This window comes from Apium graveolens, chromosome 9 (assembly GCF_009905375.1).
Source record: "Apium graveolens cultivar Ventura chromosome 9, ASM990537v1, whole genome shotgun sequence".
Classification (NCBI taxonomy): Eukaryota; Viridiplantae; Streptophyta; class Magnoliopsida; order Apiales; family Apiaceae; genus Apium; species Apium graveolens.
Window position 1 is genome coordinate 120,802,658 of NC_133655.1, and position 17,087 is coordinate 120,819,744.

At 34.8% G+C, this 17,087-nt stretch overlaps 1 protein-coding gene across 1 annotated transcript; it reads right to left on the reverse strand.

Annotated features, from left to right (window-relative positions):
• Nucleotides 1–6,141: 6,141 nt before the first annotated feature.
• On the reverse strand, nucleotides 6,142–16,117 carry LOC141683303 (uncharacterized). The gene is made up of 11 exons (XM_074487993.1): nucleotides 15,527–16,117; nucleotides 14,743–15,073; nucleotides 14,517–14,664; nucleotides 14,044–14,118; nucleotides 12,967–13,012; nucleotides 12,843–12,874; nucleotides 11,063–11,202; nucleotides 9,840–9,999; nucleotides 9,587–9,722; nucleotides 6,592–6,758; nucleotides 6,142–6,503 (listed from the first exon to the last, which is right to left on the reverse strand). The coding sequence occupies exons 1-11, from the start codon at nucleotides 15,756–15,758 to the stop codon at nucleotides 6,264–6,266; spliced, it is 1,707 nt and encodes a 568-aa protein (XP_074344094.1). The 5' UTR covers nucleotides 15,759–16,117; the 3' UTR covers nucleotides 6,142–6,263.
• Nucleotides 16,118–17,087: the final 970 nt, after the last annotated feature.

Here is a 17,087-nt window from a genome sequence, read left to right on the forward strand (position 1 = left end):
CCATATAAAGCACACAACCCCCTTTATTTATTTCAATGTGGGACAAACATTCTCAAATTTTCCAAGCTTTTCCAAGCTACTTTCATCTCTCATTTCATATGGATTTCATTAAGAAAATTCTTAAAACCATACATGAAAATTTAAGTTCAAATATCATTGAACAATTTCCAATCATTAGATTTTAGGATTAACATCAAGAACATAATTAAATTAAGCTCTAAAATCCTAATTTTCTAACAATCCCCCACAAATCCATACAGAAATGTGATCAATTTCCCATCATGACTTGTTTTTCAGAGTCGGTACCCTTCCGGGTTTGAACCCTCCTAATTCCTCTACTTCAATGGCTATCGGACTCAGATGGAATGTTTCACCTTGAATCTTAATCCGTTTAGTATAACCATATTCCATAGACGACGACAAGTCAAAGGTTATGGTGTCAATCTACGGCTTTGAGACATTAATGGTCATGTCTCGATCCTGTTCGTCGAATGCTTCAAGGATTAACCCTATCCTCTAATTGCGACCACACAATTACATTCGCTTAGCTGGGCATCTCCAGAGATATACTGCCTCTATCTCGTCAAATGACTTGATCCCATTCAGAGTTTTAACACTCTTGCTTTTCTGGCAGTGTCAGTACCTTCTAGGTTTACAGGGGATAGACTCAGATACTATAGTATCATCTATGTAGCAAAGGTACTACCAACTCATCCTTACAGCTTGTTATTACCCATTGAATACACTTCGAGGGATCTCCTCTCATGTGTATTGGGTTCCCACTGTTGATGAATTATGATGGGTTGACAATCCCATCCCCAACCTTGACTTAAGGACCACTGCAGGTTCCAGTCCTTTAGTAAGAGGATCAGCTATATTATTCTGAGTTCCTATGAACTCTATAGCTATGATCCTATCAGTCACTAAACCCCTTATAGACTTGAGTCTAACTTGGATGTGTCTCTTAGTTTTAGCATTATGCTTTTTACTGCTAATCTTGTCGATAGTTGTTCGACTATCACAGTGAATAGCAATAGCAGGAAGCGGTCTGCTTACTACAGGTATTGCAGACATAAGTCCGTGTAACCATTCAGCCTCCGTCCCTGTGGCATCAAGTGCACACAACTCAGCCTCAAAAGTAGACCGAGTAACAATAGTCTGTCTGCTTGACTTCCAGGATATTGCTCCACCAGCCAAGGTGAACACGTATCCAGTCACTCCATTGGAACCAGACTTCTTAGCTATCCAACTTGCATCACTGTACCCTTCAAGCATACCAGGAAATCTCCTGTAGTGTAAACTAAGGTACATTGTGCCTTTTAGATATCTAAGTACTCTATCAAGAGCATCCCAATGAGTTCTGTTTGGACAGCTTGTATATCTCGCCAATTTAGACACAGAATATGAAATATCTGGTCTAGTACAGTTAGCAAGATACTGCAAGCTCCCAATAATCTGAGAATACCTTAACTGAGACACAGGCACTCCTGAAGTATTCTTGACAAGGGCAACTTTCGAATCATAAGGTGTACTAGCGATTCTACACTGTGAATAACCATATTTCTCAAGTATAGATTTCTCTATATAATGAGATTGAGTCAAGGTTATTCCTTCAGTGGACTGAATCAATTTGATTCCAAGAATCACACTTGCCTCACCCATATCCTTCATTTCAAAATGTCTTTTCAAGAATTCTTTAGTCTCGTTAATAATCTCAATATTGGTTCCAAACAGTAAAATGTCATCCACATATAGGCACAAAATAACACACTCATTACCTTTAACTTTAGTGTAGACACACTTATCACTTTCATTAATCTTATAACTGAAAGGCAATATAGTTTCATCAAACTTTTTATGCCAATCTCTGGGAGCTTGTTTCAAGCCATAGATGGACTTGATCAACTTACATACTTTCCTTTCATTGCCTGATGCAACAAATCCATCAGGCTGATCCATATAAATCTCTTCCTCAAGTTCACCATGAAGAAAAGCCGTCTTTACATCCATCTGATGGATGATAAGACCATGGACTGAAGCCAATGCTATAAGCATTCGGATTGTTACCATTCTTGCAACTGGAGAGTATGTATCAAAATAATCAATTCCTTCCTTTTGCTTAAAACCCTTAGCTACCAGTCTAGCTTTGTACTTATCTATTGAGCCGTCAGGGTTCAACTTCCTTTTAAAGACCCATTTGCACCCAATAGTAGAACACCCAGGAGGGAGATCAACCAACTCCCATGTTCCATTGGAAACAATAGAGTCAATTTCACTCTTGATAGCGCCCTTCCAGTGCCTTGACTCAGAAGAATCCATAGCTTGCCGGAAAGTTAAAGGTTCGTCCTCGATATTGTAAGTGATGAAATCACCTCCAAAATCCTTGACTATTTTTGCACGCTTACTTCTCCTTGGTTCCTCTAATTCCTTAGGAATAGAGCTACTACTAGGTTCCGCCCCCACATTTGTCATCTTTTCCACATGATCAGGAATAGAACTTGATGTGTGAGTAGGATCTTCCTCAGAAGTCGTTTCAGGTATTCCAGTCTTCATAGGGTAGACATCCTCAAAGAATGTCGCATCTCGAAATTCAACTATCGTGTTTGCCACTATACCATCTATGTCAGATTTTAACACTAAAAATCTCATAGTTGTAGTGGTTTCAAGATAGCCCAGAAAGATACAGTCAACAGTCTTTGGACCTAGTTTCTTTCTCTTGTGTTCAGGAACAAGCACCTTAGCAAGGCACCCCCACACACGAAGATACTTAAGACTAGTCATCCTGCCTTTCCATAACTCCAAGGGTGTTTTATCCATGTGTTTCAGAGGGACTCTATTCAAAATATGGCAAGCCGTATTTAGAGCCTCTCCCCACATGTAGTTAGGCAACCCAGAGTTAATAAGCATACTATTAATCATATCTTTAAATGTTCTGTTCTTTCGCTCAGCAACCCCATTAGACTCAGGTGTGTATGGTGGAGTAACTTCATGAACTATACCATTGTTTGCACAAAATTCATTAAAAGCATTACTCGTATACTCACCACCTCTATCAGATCTCAATCTTTTAAGTAATTTACTAGTTTATTTTTCTACTTCAGTTTTATATATAATAATTTTACTAAGTGCTTCATCCTTATGTCTAAGTAAATAAACATAACAGTATCTACTACTATCATCTATAAAAGTAATGAAGTATCTAAACTGGTCCTTGGTCAACACACCACCAAATTCACAAATATCAGTGTGTACTAAATCTAACAAGTCTGAATCCCTAACAATGTTATGAAAAGGTTTCCTTATTTGTTTAGCAGACACACATACTTGACATTTAGAATTCTTTTCTATGGTATATTTTGGAATCAACTCTAAGTTCATCATGTTCTTAAGAGCACCAAAGTTTAAATGACCTAGTCTAGCATGCCATATATTTGAGGATTCAATACAATTAACAGTAGGAATAACATTATTATTCAAACTTCCCAAAACAGGATCCGCATTAATAACAAATAAACCATTTGACAAGTAACCCTTGCCAAAGAATGTACCAGTGTGAATAAGAACTACTTTATTACACTTGAACGAAATTTCAAAACCACTAGAAACTAAACAGCTTCCACTTATTATATTTCTACGCATATCGGGAACATGATGCACTCTCGTCAGAGATAGAATACGTCCTGAAGGGAACTTCAGATCCACGTTTCCAACTCCATGTACTTGAGCAGCACTAGCATTCCCCATCTTCACAGTCAGGCTATGACTTTGTTGATAAGATACAAATAAACTAATATCAGCACAAATATGTACATTAGCTCCAGTATCTATCAACCATTCATTTGACAGATAGGTAGAAAATATCACAGGGTTGTAGGATACATACCGGTCAACGTTGGTTTCAGAAGCCGTAGCCTCACCAACAACCATGTTCACTACAGGCCCACTTGCGGTTCCAAGCACAACATTTGCTTGTGCTACCTCGGTTTTCTTCGCTTTCTTCGTAGGACAGTCCTTACTCCAGTGTCCAACCTGCCCACAAGACCAGCATGGTTTGTTTGTCTTGGGTTTCTTGGCCTTGTCCTTGTCACTCTTAGGTTTATTACTATTAGCTTTCTTAGCAAAAGCCTTCCTCTTTTGTCCTACAGTTGCTATGTTTACCTTCGAGGTACCGTGTTCAGTTGGCATCACATGTCCCTGTTTGGACTTGTGTTGTTCTTGCACCGAGATGTCCAGCATAAGGTTGGTCCAGGTGATCTCTCCTTTCTGTCTTTTCAGGGAGAGAGAGAACTCTTCCCAAGACTTCGGGAGCTTTTCAATCACACTCATCACCTTGAACTTCTCCGGGAGATTCATTCCAGACTCCTTCAAAGCATGCACTATCATCTCGAACTCATGCACCTGCTCAGTCATGGACTTATTGTCCACCAGCTTGAACTCGAGGAACCTTGCCACAGAATACTTTTCTAGACCTTGTGAGTCAGTATTATGTGTCTGGTCCAGCTTCTCCCATAAGAGTTTTGCAGAGTAGGCATCAGAAGAATAGACATCAAACAAAGTGTTTGTTAGTGCCGCCAGAATGGCCGCTCTAGCCACTCCATCCTTCTCAGCCCACTTCGCAAAAGCCTTAACTGTGTCAGCCTTCTCTTGATCCACTACTGGTTTCTCATATTCCACAACCGGCCACAGACCCTTTATAGTCAACCACAGCTTCATCCTTTTCTGCCAGCGAGAAAAGCCAATGCCACCGTTGAATTTCTCCGGTAAACCGGTTAGTTCAACAGCTTGTGGGAAACTATAGGTGGTCCAATCAATGGCCCCAGCAGTTACACCCGAACTGCTACCACCACCAACGATAACCTCACTTTCGTTAACCATTATGCTAAATTCTAAATAACCAATAATCTCTTCAAGAATGTTGAGAAACTCACTAACAAGTAAAGCAACATAGAGGCAAGTGTATAAAGAATTTAACAAGTTTAGGCCAAGACCACAGTTAACAAAACAAAACATGCAGGTAAACAAAATCAGTAACTGAAATAACGTAGAGAGAAAGAAAGATGTACCCGAAACCATAGCTTTCAACAGTGACTGAAATAAAGTTTTACAGATACAAAACGCCAAGAAAATGATTACAGCTGAGTCACCAGGCCTTGCTCGAAGTCCTGGCTGCTCTTGAAGAGATTATTGCCCCCTACCTGCTGCGTTTGGGATGTGCGCAATATCTCCACCAGGATAAAACAGCTCGGAGTTTATGTTAACAGCAGCAACAAAACCTCCACTTCGACCAGCACCTCAGTCGCCGGAAAATATCAGCACTTCAGGACTTATGGGAGAAATGCAGAGAGATTGAAGAGAAGAGATGAGAATGTAGTGTGTTGTATTCATTCAATTTAGCCTCTATTTATAGGAGAGGAAAAATGAAACTGTCCACACACTTAATGTCTGAATTAAACTGCTCCATTAATGAAAAAATCAAAACTGATCAGATTTTGAATTCATAAATGAAAAAAAAAATCAAAACTGAACAGCTTTTGAATTTAAATTATTTGTAACAGCTTTTCACATTAACACCCACATTATTATCAGAACTTAAGTTAAGTTCTGATTCGACTCATCAGTACTTAAGTTCTGATTCTGATATCAGAACTTGTTAAGTTCTGATTTTATTCATCAATTCTTAAGTTCTGATTTTTATATCAGAACTTGTTACAGATCAGATTATTTGCAGGTTCAATATATTTAGACTACTTAGCCTATTTCAGAACCCAGCCCAATAATCCAATCACCGATAAATAAATTCGAATTAAAATAATTCTCAAATAAATAAAATCCTCGCCCAGGTCGCCTCGCGTACGCGAGACGCCGAGACATTCGCCCAAATCGCCCTTCGACCCGGTCCGGTCCGGTGCGGGGCGGGGCGCGTGTGTGTGTGCGCGCGTGAAGCACACAACAACACAATGGACCATCACACACCTTAGTAGTTGTATACTACTCATGTGTGTAATACCATATAAAGCACACAACCCCCTTTATTTATTTCAATGTGGGACAAACATTCTCAAATTTTCCAAACTTTTCCAAGCTACTTTCATCTCTCATTTCATATGGATTTCATTAAGAAAATTCTTAAAACCATACATGAAAATTTAAGTTCAAATATCATTGAATAATTTCCAATCATTAGATTTTAGGATTAACATCAAGAACATAATTAAATTAAGCTCTAAAATCCTAATTTTCTAACAGCAACTCTTGGTTCCTAACTAATTTAATAGTTCCCCAAGAACAGACGGCAAACAATTAAACACGGACCTTTCTGGTGAGTTCACTGCATGAAAATCGCACAGAGCAGGACCTGCAAGTTTCCATGCAAAGTGGCATTTTCTGACATCTCCTTTGATCTTAGCGAAGTTATAACAAACATGATATATGGCAAGGGCGTCTACATGAATATCGTCCATGTTCCTCGACCTTTGTTCAAAGTCTGCAGCACCATAAAGAATCTGCAAGAGGGAGGGAGTCATTTATAATGGTCGAAATTTCTTTATGGCACTGCAGACATATTTGACAGTAGCAAGTAGGAATTCTCACCTCCTTGTATTTATTGATAACAGCCTCAGCAGGGTTCATTTTTGACTGGTTTTTGGAAGACAACGCCGCACACATCTCTTGCCTGTAATTATCATAGTTTTCCTTCCAAAACTTCAATTTTGCATCAGGGATCTGTACAAGCTCAAAGAGAGGAAGTTTCCTGATTTCTGCAGATGAGAAAAACCACCAAAAGTGAAAATACTGTGGTTAATATATATCTTAAAATTTTAAGGTAGATAACAGTGAATATTAAAAGTCTATAGAGTTATAAAAACTAAAACTAATCTGCTGAGGTGCCTCCACCTCCAACAATCAAGATCTAAAGGTAAGAGGGAAAACATTCATTTAGATATAAAGAGTAAGGTTACATAAACACCAATTGGCCATTGCAAGGCTTTCTTTTATAAACTACAAACTTATTCATTAGTACTCCTATATGACTTCCTAAAATAATCTGTGCTATACTATATATCTATTACTAAAACTGCACTGAACAAATTTTACATATCGTATTGTCTCGTATAAGTCCAATAATAAATTACTCACCCCTGAACGTTTTTATTAATTGCACATACCAGTAGTTAATTTATTAGTAGAATTTGTTTTCTTGACTTTATGTGCATTGTTATATTCTTGTTTCTTAAGATCACTTGATAAACATAATATAATTTTGTGTAAAAATTTTAATGTTATCTATTAATTAACTAACAATTATCCTGTGTTTTGCACTTGGTTTTTTTAGATAAATTGACTCCACCGAAATATTAATATTTCCGTGGGGTCAGATGATATATTCGGGGTCAGATTGAAGCTTAAAGCTTAAGTTTGCCTGATTTGCCATTTGCCACATATATGAGAAACAAATAGATAACTTGCTAGTTTATAGAGATAGAGGCTTTAGTCTATACCCGGAAATTTGTGAACTGCACGAATAACTCGATACAAAAAATTAGTGTTTGTGTTTGTCTTTTTACACGACACAAACAATGAGAGAAAAACAGCCAAAAGCAACGAGAGAAAATACTGAGGTTAATCTACCTAAACATTTCAAAGGCACATGACAGTGAATATTAACAAGGACGATAAACTGTTTAATGTATATACATACAACACCTCTGTCTATAGAGTAATAAAAACTAAAACTAATTTGGTGAGGTGCCTACACCTCCACTAATCAAAATCGGAAGGGTAATTGCGACTGCCGAGGTGTAAAAGAGAAAAAATTGGGGTGTTGGCCCCAATTGACACTTTGAGGTAAAAAATGGTCTAAAATGTCACTTTCGCGAAAAATTGCCCAAAATGTCAATTTAAGACGTTACATCGTGTACCGTTTGGAAAACAACCAAAACGCTACACGATGTAGCGTTTTGCATCTTTTTTTTATTTCAAAGTCATGCGCTACTTTATCTGGCGTTAGCATGGTTTTACCTTTTTTTATATATTTAGTAGCCAAAATGCTACATGTAGTGTTTTCGCACCAAAACACTACATCATGTAGCGTTTTAACCCCAAAACACTACTTCATATAGCGTTTTACACAAATTATTTTTTTTAATAAAAATTTTTAAACCCAAAAAAAATTATTAAATCCTAAATTAATAAAAAAAAATTATTTCTAAAACCTAAAATGAGATTGGTAAACCCTAAAATTTTAAAAATTATTAAATTCAATTACGCTGTTAAATTTTAAAATTATTTAATTTACAGTTTACACTTTTTGTTACTAGGGTTTAGGGCCAAGATTAAATTAGGGTTCAGGCTCTAGAGCCCTAAACTCTAAATCGGTGTACGTTTTATTAGTTTCTTGTTTTAATACTTCTAAGACCCAAACGGGGATTGGTGAACCCTAAAATGTTAAAAATTATTAATTTAAATGTGTTTTAATTTAATTTAATATTTTTAAAACTCAAAAGGGGGTTATTGAACCCTGAAAAAATAAAAATTGTTAAATTAGGACATCTTTAAATTTAAAAATATTAATTTAAAAATAATTGTTAAAAATTTAACATTAAGTGATGTTTTCGGTCTCAAAAGATACACAATAAAAAGCTTAAAAATTTTAAAAAACAAAGGAACACACACAACGATAGATAGTCTAGCGTGTGGGGTATATATTAAAGAAAAAAAAGAGAACATAACACACGGACTAGCGTTTTGGTTGTATATTAAAACGTTACACGATGTTCCGTGTTGAAGTGACATTGTTGAAATGACATTTTCGGTCTTAATTTTCAATGACATTTTGAGCATTTTTTACCGAAATGGTGACATTTTGGACCTTTTCTGAAAAAATTGTTGCTATACTTATAAGAAATATAAACTACAATTGGCCATTGCAAGGCTTTGTTCCTATAACTACAAACTTGTTCATTAGTATATGATTTCATAAAAAAGTCATTGCTATACTATCTATCTGGTACTAAAACCGAACCGAACTGAACAAATTTTACCAATTGTAATGTCTTGTTTAAGCCAATAATAAAACACTTACATCTGAACTTTTTTATTAATTGCACATCAGTGGTCAATTTATTAGTAGAATGTGTTTCTGTACTTAATGGGCAGTGCCACAGACCACAGTGGTATATTCTTGTTCATTAGGATCACTTAGATAAACTTAATAAAATTTCGTAGAATAATTAGCATGTCCTTTGCACTCGGTTTTTTAGATAAACTGACCCTGCCGAAATATTACAACTTCTCATTTCCTTAAGTAAGAAAAGTTTGTAATATTTCGGTGGGGTCAAATGATATATTCGGGGTCAGATTGAAGCTTAAGTTTGCATGATTTGCTACACATTTGAGAAACAAATAGATAACTTGTGAGTGTGCAGGGACAGGGGCTCTCCTGGTGTCTGAATTTGGCGTATATGTGTGTGCATGCATTCCTTGAAACGGCTTTATTATGTTTTTTTAAATCACATTTTCACATAAGTCTGTCCTCAAAACAAATAGCTGGGCACATGGTATGATAGAACTAATCACCAACACTCACCTGTAGACGTTCTTTCAGTTTTATAAGTGTCCACTGTATCACATATTTTTCCAAGAACAGAACTGGAGTGATACCCCTTAACCTTTCCCATATAATGGGGAAACAAGTCTGCTCTATATTCCTTCAGAACCTTAACCTGTTTCAGCAAAGAAAGCACAGGCACTGAATTGCTCAGTTACACAAAAGAACAATTAAAGTCTTCCTGAAGTTGGACTGACAGAAATATGCTTTAAAAATAGCAGGCAATTATAACCTCATTCCCAGTTTTGGGGGCATCTAAAGCATCATAGTAAATGTCTATTAGCTTGAGCATCTTTTTCTTCATGTTATTCTTTTCATTAGAATTATCATCCAGTGTCAAAAATCTATCCGTAAAAGCCATCCAGCTATCAGCTGCCACCCCCATACTAACACTGAAGAGCACCTCGCAGAAAAACATGCATACATGGAAGATGAATGTAATCTTTTATATAACATTAGCAATATTAGTAATTCAAGAATGGAGCCAGATCCCTGGCAATCGTATGCCAGGGACTGTTTTAATAACATATGGTTACTGCACCCTTAGATCAGTCATCCGACAACTGAGATTTAAAAAAGAATTGCTACGTACCGCGAAAACTACTTAACATCCTGGATGACTGATCTTACGGTGCAGAAAGTTTCCACGTACGTAAAAAAAAAAAAATTCAGCCGTGGGATGACTGATCTAACGGTGCAGAAACCATATGTTAAACAACCGGTCTCTGGCATACGATTGCGCTCCTTCAAGAATTAGCATAAAATATGTTTACTAGTTGTAAAAGCCAGCCTAAAGTAGATTAAACAACCTACAGTATGGAAGAGAAAGGCTTCATGTTATGTTTTTAGTTAATCCCTTGGCCCTTCAAAATTTACTAAGATTCCGTGTGCTTTAACCAATTTTATCTGATATACACTTTACATGAGATATGAACATTACTTTTATAAAGTTTGTCCATCTAATCGCAAAATTTATCACTGAACTGTGATAGCAATCTGTTCTTTGATTTTACATGCTTACAGCAGATTGATATAGAAGTAATAGGGATATAACAGAATCACGACATAAAAATGGGCTTGATACAGTTTTCACAGCTAGCACCTTTTTAAAAAAAAAATACAAGTTACAACCAGATAGTAGCTGATAATGATTCACTAAGAGATTCATATCGGAGGGATAAAATATAACTCTAAGGTAAAGTTTGAGACGGACCAACAAATATTATATACAGAGTGTTCACAAAACAAGAATTTAGAATCTAAAAATTGTAAGTGCACAATTTTAACATGCGCAACTAGGTGTGAAATTAATAGGTACACAAACAGTGAAAACTTGTCGAGTTATTTGATCCTAAAGCCAGCAGAAACTGACAATCATACAGAACAAATTTGCAGAAATCCAATGGTTCACGAAATGATACAGCATGTTTAAGTTTATTAGCAACAATTGCTTACTTTTGGTTCTTTGTGTTCAAGAAAATCTTAAAAAGTTCATTCTCCAATTCTTCACAAGGGAAGTCTCTAGGCTTTCTATGAGCATTTGGTGATGAATTCATGCGCGTCCATGCTTTACTCTCTTTATAGTAATGCAAGAGCTGGAAAAACACATCACAGGGTACATAAACTTGTATCCAGAAAACATATAATATGACCTATCCTATCTATGAGGACAATATTTGAGTAGAAAACAACAAGGGAATAATTTATAGATTAAACTGATAACCGAAACTACACCAACAAATTGCACAGTCATGCCATGAGGGCAATGCAAACTCATGCATCACTTGTGCAAATATTAGTAACAGGTCTCCTTTCACATCAAGGTTAAAATATTATTAAAAAGATTAGAGTATAAAGAAGCACAGAGCCCTTTACCGTTCAGGAAGCTGAACCTTAAAAAATAATGCAAAGTAGGTTCCTAATTCTTTAAATGAATCTAGACAAGAACGAACACACAAAAACTTAAAAAGTGTGGCAGAAGAGCAGAAACCTAAGTGATCTTGCTTGTGATCTGAAGTTTCTGAACTGCTGAAAGTTATATAAACTTCTAAACTGAGTATAGTAGGAAGGATTTGACTGTTGAATCCACAGTCCCAAAACAGGAAACTAAGGACAAGCCTATATATGTATAATATCAATATATCGAATACCGAAATTAAAATCTTGAGTTACACCAACCTGACTGTTTTTAGAGACCCAGTACATATCTCCATCAAAGTCTCCGTTAGCAATCTCGCTTGCAACTGATCTCTGACCTTTGGTAGTATATCAGTCTATATATAGTATATCAATCATCCATTACTTAAGTCATGAGTGAGTATAGGTTGTATTACTTCATATAGTATATGAGTCTGTAGTAGCAAAGACATATCTAAGTAGAGGCCAACTGTTATGGGACATCCTATGAGGACGGATCTAACTAGAGGCCTACCACCTGGTGAGACGTGCCTCTAAATTAAAATTAAAGAAAAATTTTATCAGTAATTTATAAATACAGCTATATTTTATCAAATGCCCCCCCCCAAAAAAAAACTGAGTGGCCCTAAATTACTCTCCTCTGTCTCATTCATTTGAATACATTTTTCTATATTTGACACGTATTTTAAGGTGAAAATAAAGTATATTTATATAATTAATTTCTAAATTTTTCTTTATTTAATTAAACTTCAAACAATAAAATTTTATTAAGAAGTAAAAAATTAAAATAATTTATAAAACTATATTTAAAGGAGCTTTAAAATCTGTAAGGAGCCCAGCCCCTGTCCATGATGTATACGACCTAGTGGGAATGAAACCTAGTGGGGATGAGGGAGTATATATACTAAATATTTATTACGGTAACTCATACTAGAGACTATGATATATCTTTTCTTATATTAATAGTGCCCCAATCAAAATTTAGTGTTGATCATCCATTGGGTTGTAGCTAAGATAATGATATTTCCTCTCACTGCGGTCAACATATATCATATCATTTCTTACTCAATTACATTGTTACTTCACCACTAGCAATCCAAAAAATAAAAAAAAAATGTGTATTTATAAGCATGAGTGGATACAAAATCAATTAAAATGTGTTAATATAAGTTTATAATATGCACACACAAACCTGAGTCCCATCAAAAAATTTTAACAGGAAAAATATACATGCACAAGCTTTCTAACAAAGTATATAAATGCACATAATAAGTAGATTAATAATTGCAAGATAATATTACCAAAAAAACGAAAGCACCTCTGTCCAATAAGTATGCCCTCTTTTGCAACCTTGCCAGAAAAAGCATTATGATTACCAGAAATTATGGGAGAACCACCTCTTGCATGTTCTTCAAATTTCACAATCAATATATTTTCATCACCTAATGTCCTGTGGAGAAGAGTATTTGTTGTTTCAAAATACGGACCCTGCGCCATAGAAAGACTGTCAGATACTATTAAGATTGGATGTCAAATTGTTTATTAATGTGCCTTTTTCCTGATCAAAAACGGAAACAGACCAGTTACACTTCCAAAATTTAACCATTAGAAGTATACCAATTACATCATTTTGTGACAAGCTAATAGCTAGAAATTTGTGGGTTTTCTAACAAGTTTGTATGAATACTTGGCTGTAGGTATGCATAACAAGGTTCAAGAGTAAATACAACCTTTTCTTAGGTGCAAACTTTTTTTTTGTTGTGGGTTCAACATCATTTATTAAACAATAATTAAAATTTTACTGAATATATATACTTTATTTCTTTAATATCAAATTAGGGTATAATAATATGAAAAAAATATTTGTTTAATATAGAGTGTGCGCCTGACAAAAAAATATATAGTGTGCGCGGAAACATAGTTAAATTTTGTTTCTCAACTATCCTTCTAGGTTCACCAATACCAAATTAGGGTACGGATATGAAAAACTTTTAATTTAATATTTTTCCTAATCATTTCAATTTAAGATTATTTTACATATCTGGATTTACATGAGTACATATATATTGTTCAATCACTATTTTACATATTTGGATTTACATAAGTATAACTATTGTTCAACAAATGATGCTGGAAAAAGTTATATATTTGTTGAACACTTGTCATCCTGATCAATAATCATCTAAACATCAATCTATTCTGAAAGCTAGTTATTTTTTGTACTTCGAAAATAAGTCAATACTTACTATTCATAAAAACTAGTTTCAGATACCTACTACCTACTACCTGTATATATATAGCTGAAAGGAACAAATAAAAACAACTTATTCATGTTAAAATCAATTAATATAAAACTAAAAGCTTGTGCTTGTGATATAGTAAAAAACGAAAAAAAGATTAAACAACTTATTCATGTTAAAATCAATTAATAGAAAACTAAAAGCTTGTGCTTGTGTTATAGTAAAAAACGGAAAAAAAGATTATGTGTACACTGAGAAGAAGCAAAATGGGTTACTTACCTTAAAGCTTAAACTTCCATCTCTCCAAACATGACAATGATAGTGATGTGTTTTGCCACACTCCCAATCAAGATACTGGAAGAGAAAAAGTTATAGTAATTAACAAGAAAGCAATATCTAAGTTTAAATTCCAATACCAGGAGAGCACTAAAGCCTGTGCCGTTGTTAGAAATTCTACAGGTGAACTGCTATTGCATTCTGATATAATACAATACATAATACAATTAAATTTTATTTGAATGGTAATATATCCTAAAACTAAATCAAACAAACTACTCAAACTAAATCAAACAAACTATGAGGTGGCATTAAATTTTAGGAAACTGTACAAGTGAGCTATACTCGGAGACAACATCAATATACGGAGGTCATATACTAACATTAAAAACAAAATGTTGCTAGTGATTAATTAAATCCACCCCATGTTGATTTAATACACTAACACATGAATCAGGGATCAGGATAAAATTTACCTTCCTCCTGTCTGTTAACTCAGTTCCGGCAAAAGAAAACCGGCCATTCATAGTCCAAATTTCTGATTCAAATATTTCCATGGGGTAACCTTTCATTTGTAGAATCTTGTATGCGTCTTCTTCGGAAACAACTGCTTCTAAACTCTTCCTGCACAATTTTTCAGGTCGGTTAAAACACAACTGCAGGTTTTTTTAGAGATAATAAAGATTAAAGTACCAAACTAACCTTCCTATGTAATTCAAAACAAGGAAAATCCTTCTAAATTCAAGTTCAGACAAGATCTGCCATTGTTTACTAACTTTGGAAGTGTTTTTTGGAATTGGCTTGACATGAGGTGAGAAACTTAATCTCTTCCTTGTAGGTGCATTTAAATTCCCTGAACCTGAACGAGGAGAGTCTAAAGAATAATATGCTGGTACCGGAGTGCCAGTCACCTGGACTTTGGTAAAGGGAGAACCACCTATTGCTACGAGTGCATCATTCTTGTCTGAATCGGAAGAAGGTGAGCCTAGAAGATGCTCCGGGAATGGAGAGTGGAAAATAAAACTATCCGTGCCTAGAAAAAGAGAGACGAAATTAAACACAGACTATTTTATATTTTAGTAAATGTATGAAAAGGTACTAAAGCCAGAGCATAAGACTGCAATTTAGTAAGAAATCACACATAAGCTAATAAATCTAACATACTAAATTACCTCGTTTGGATTATCAACACATCTTTAAACACACACTTTAACAAAGATCATCTTATATGCTGTAATCAAACACAAACTAATTTGAAACTAAAATTCGAGAGTTGAGAAATGAAAATGCATGCCCTGACTCTTGTACTACCAAATTGATACATGACTCTTGTACTACCAAATTGATACAAGCAGATTACTGAAAAGGATGATGACATTATCATAGCAATCAACTTTAATTTTTGATTTCATACTTGGAATAAAAAAAATTAAAAAAGAACACTGCATTAACACAAACATATGGTGCTTACAAAGAAAATAATTACCTGGTAGAGAAGAAGAGGGTCGCCTTGGAGGAGTTAGAAAAGCAGAAGTGGTTGGTTTGGGAATGTAATCTTTGAGCATGTACTTTATAAACCCACTAAAAGTTCTTATTCTTGTTTGAGAAATGATAGTTAGCATGTGAACAGAGTTGTCTTGGCCGATGGAACCTAATATTTTCCGAGCATCGGCGTCGGGTGGTGGCTGATTCTGCTCATAACATATCTTTTCGATCATTCTTTCTACCTCCACTGATAGTTCAGTTTCCGTTTCCCGAGAGAGAGAGAGATTATTTTGAAATTTGAATCAGGGTTAGTGTGTTGATATGTTAAATTAGGCGGAGTGTGTAACCAGTAGCTAGTAATGTAATCGAAGCTAAAAAAAAATGTGATCGAAGCTCAGAGAGAGAGAGAGAGAGATTCCCGCTGGTTTGAGTGATATGATTGTGATTGTGATTGTGATGGTTTGATGCTAATATATATTCTAAAGATGCAGAAACGTACAATAATAATGTGAGGTACTCTCTTTTAACAACCATTTGCAAAAGTCATATCAGTTTCTTCAGAGAGAGGGAGAGGATTAGTTCCGAAATTTAAATCTGGGTTAAGCTTGTATATGTGGGTGGATATAAATTATAATAAGAGAGATGGAGTGTGTGCAAGTACTGGCTAGTAGTGTAAGTGCAATGAGATCGTATACAGAGTGTGAGAGATTTTTCTACCGACAGACATGATGTGATACTTATCACTACTCCCCGTACCCTTAAATATTACTCCCTCTCCCTCCCATTTGTTTACACTTTCCTTTTTTTGATGTCCCTTCCAATTGTTTACATTTCAAAATTTTTCAAAAATAGTAAAGTTTTTATAATTTTTAAATTAACTACATCCACTACTTTCCTCCACTATACCCACTTTATACATATAATATTAATCGGTCCCACTACTTTACTCATTTTTTCAACTTTTTTCCACTACTTTATTATTTTTCTTAAACTCCGCGCCCCACCCAAATGTAAACATTTGGGAGGGACGGAGGGAGTATACTTCACTACTCCCCGTACCGTTAAATATTACTTTTACGTAAAAAGTATGTTTTTTTTAAAAAAAAAAAATTTAATAAAAATTTAAACATAAAACTTTTATTCGGGAAAAGAAATTTAAAAAAATATTATGAAATTATATTTTAAATAAATATTAAAAAATATGACAAAAAGTAATGTATATAATTGAATAGAAGGGAGTACTTTCTTTGTTTTCCTGAACCCCAAAACATTTTTCACAAGTGGATTCTTTTATCATTTGTTTTACTTAAACCGGAAGAGATCGTACAATAATAATGTACAAGTACTTTTTATTAAATAATAAATAATATTTGATGTGACAAGACCCAATATAATAATGCACCTAATTGAATTCATCATATTCATGATAGCTGTGTTTGAAAATTAGTTTTTTGTCAATAAATTAGTTATTTAAAATAAATTAAAGATTTAATCAAAGTGAAATCTCTAATATTAATATTAGGTAGTTAATTTTTAAAGTAATTTTTTGTTCCAAAAAATTA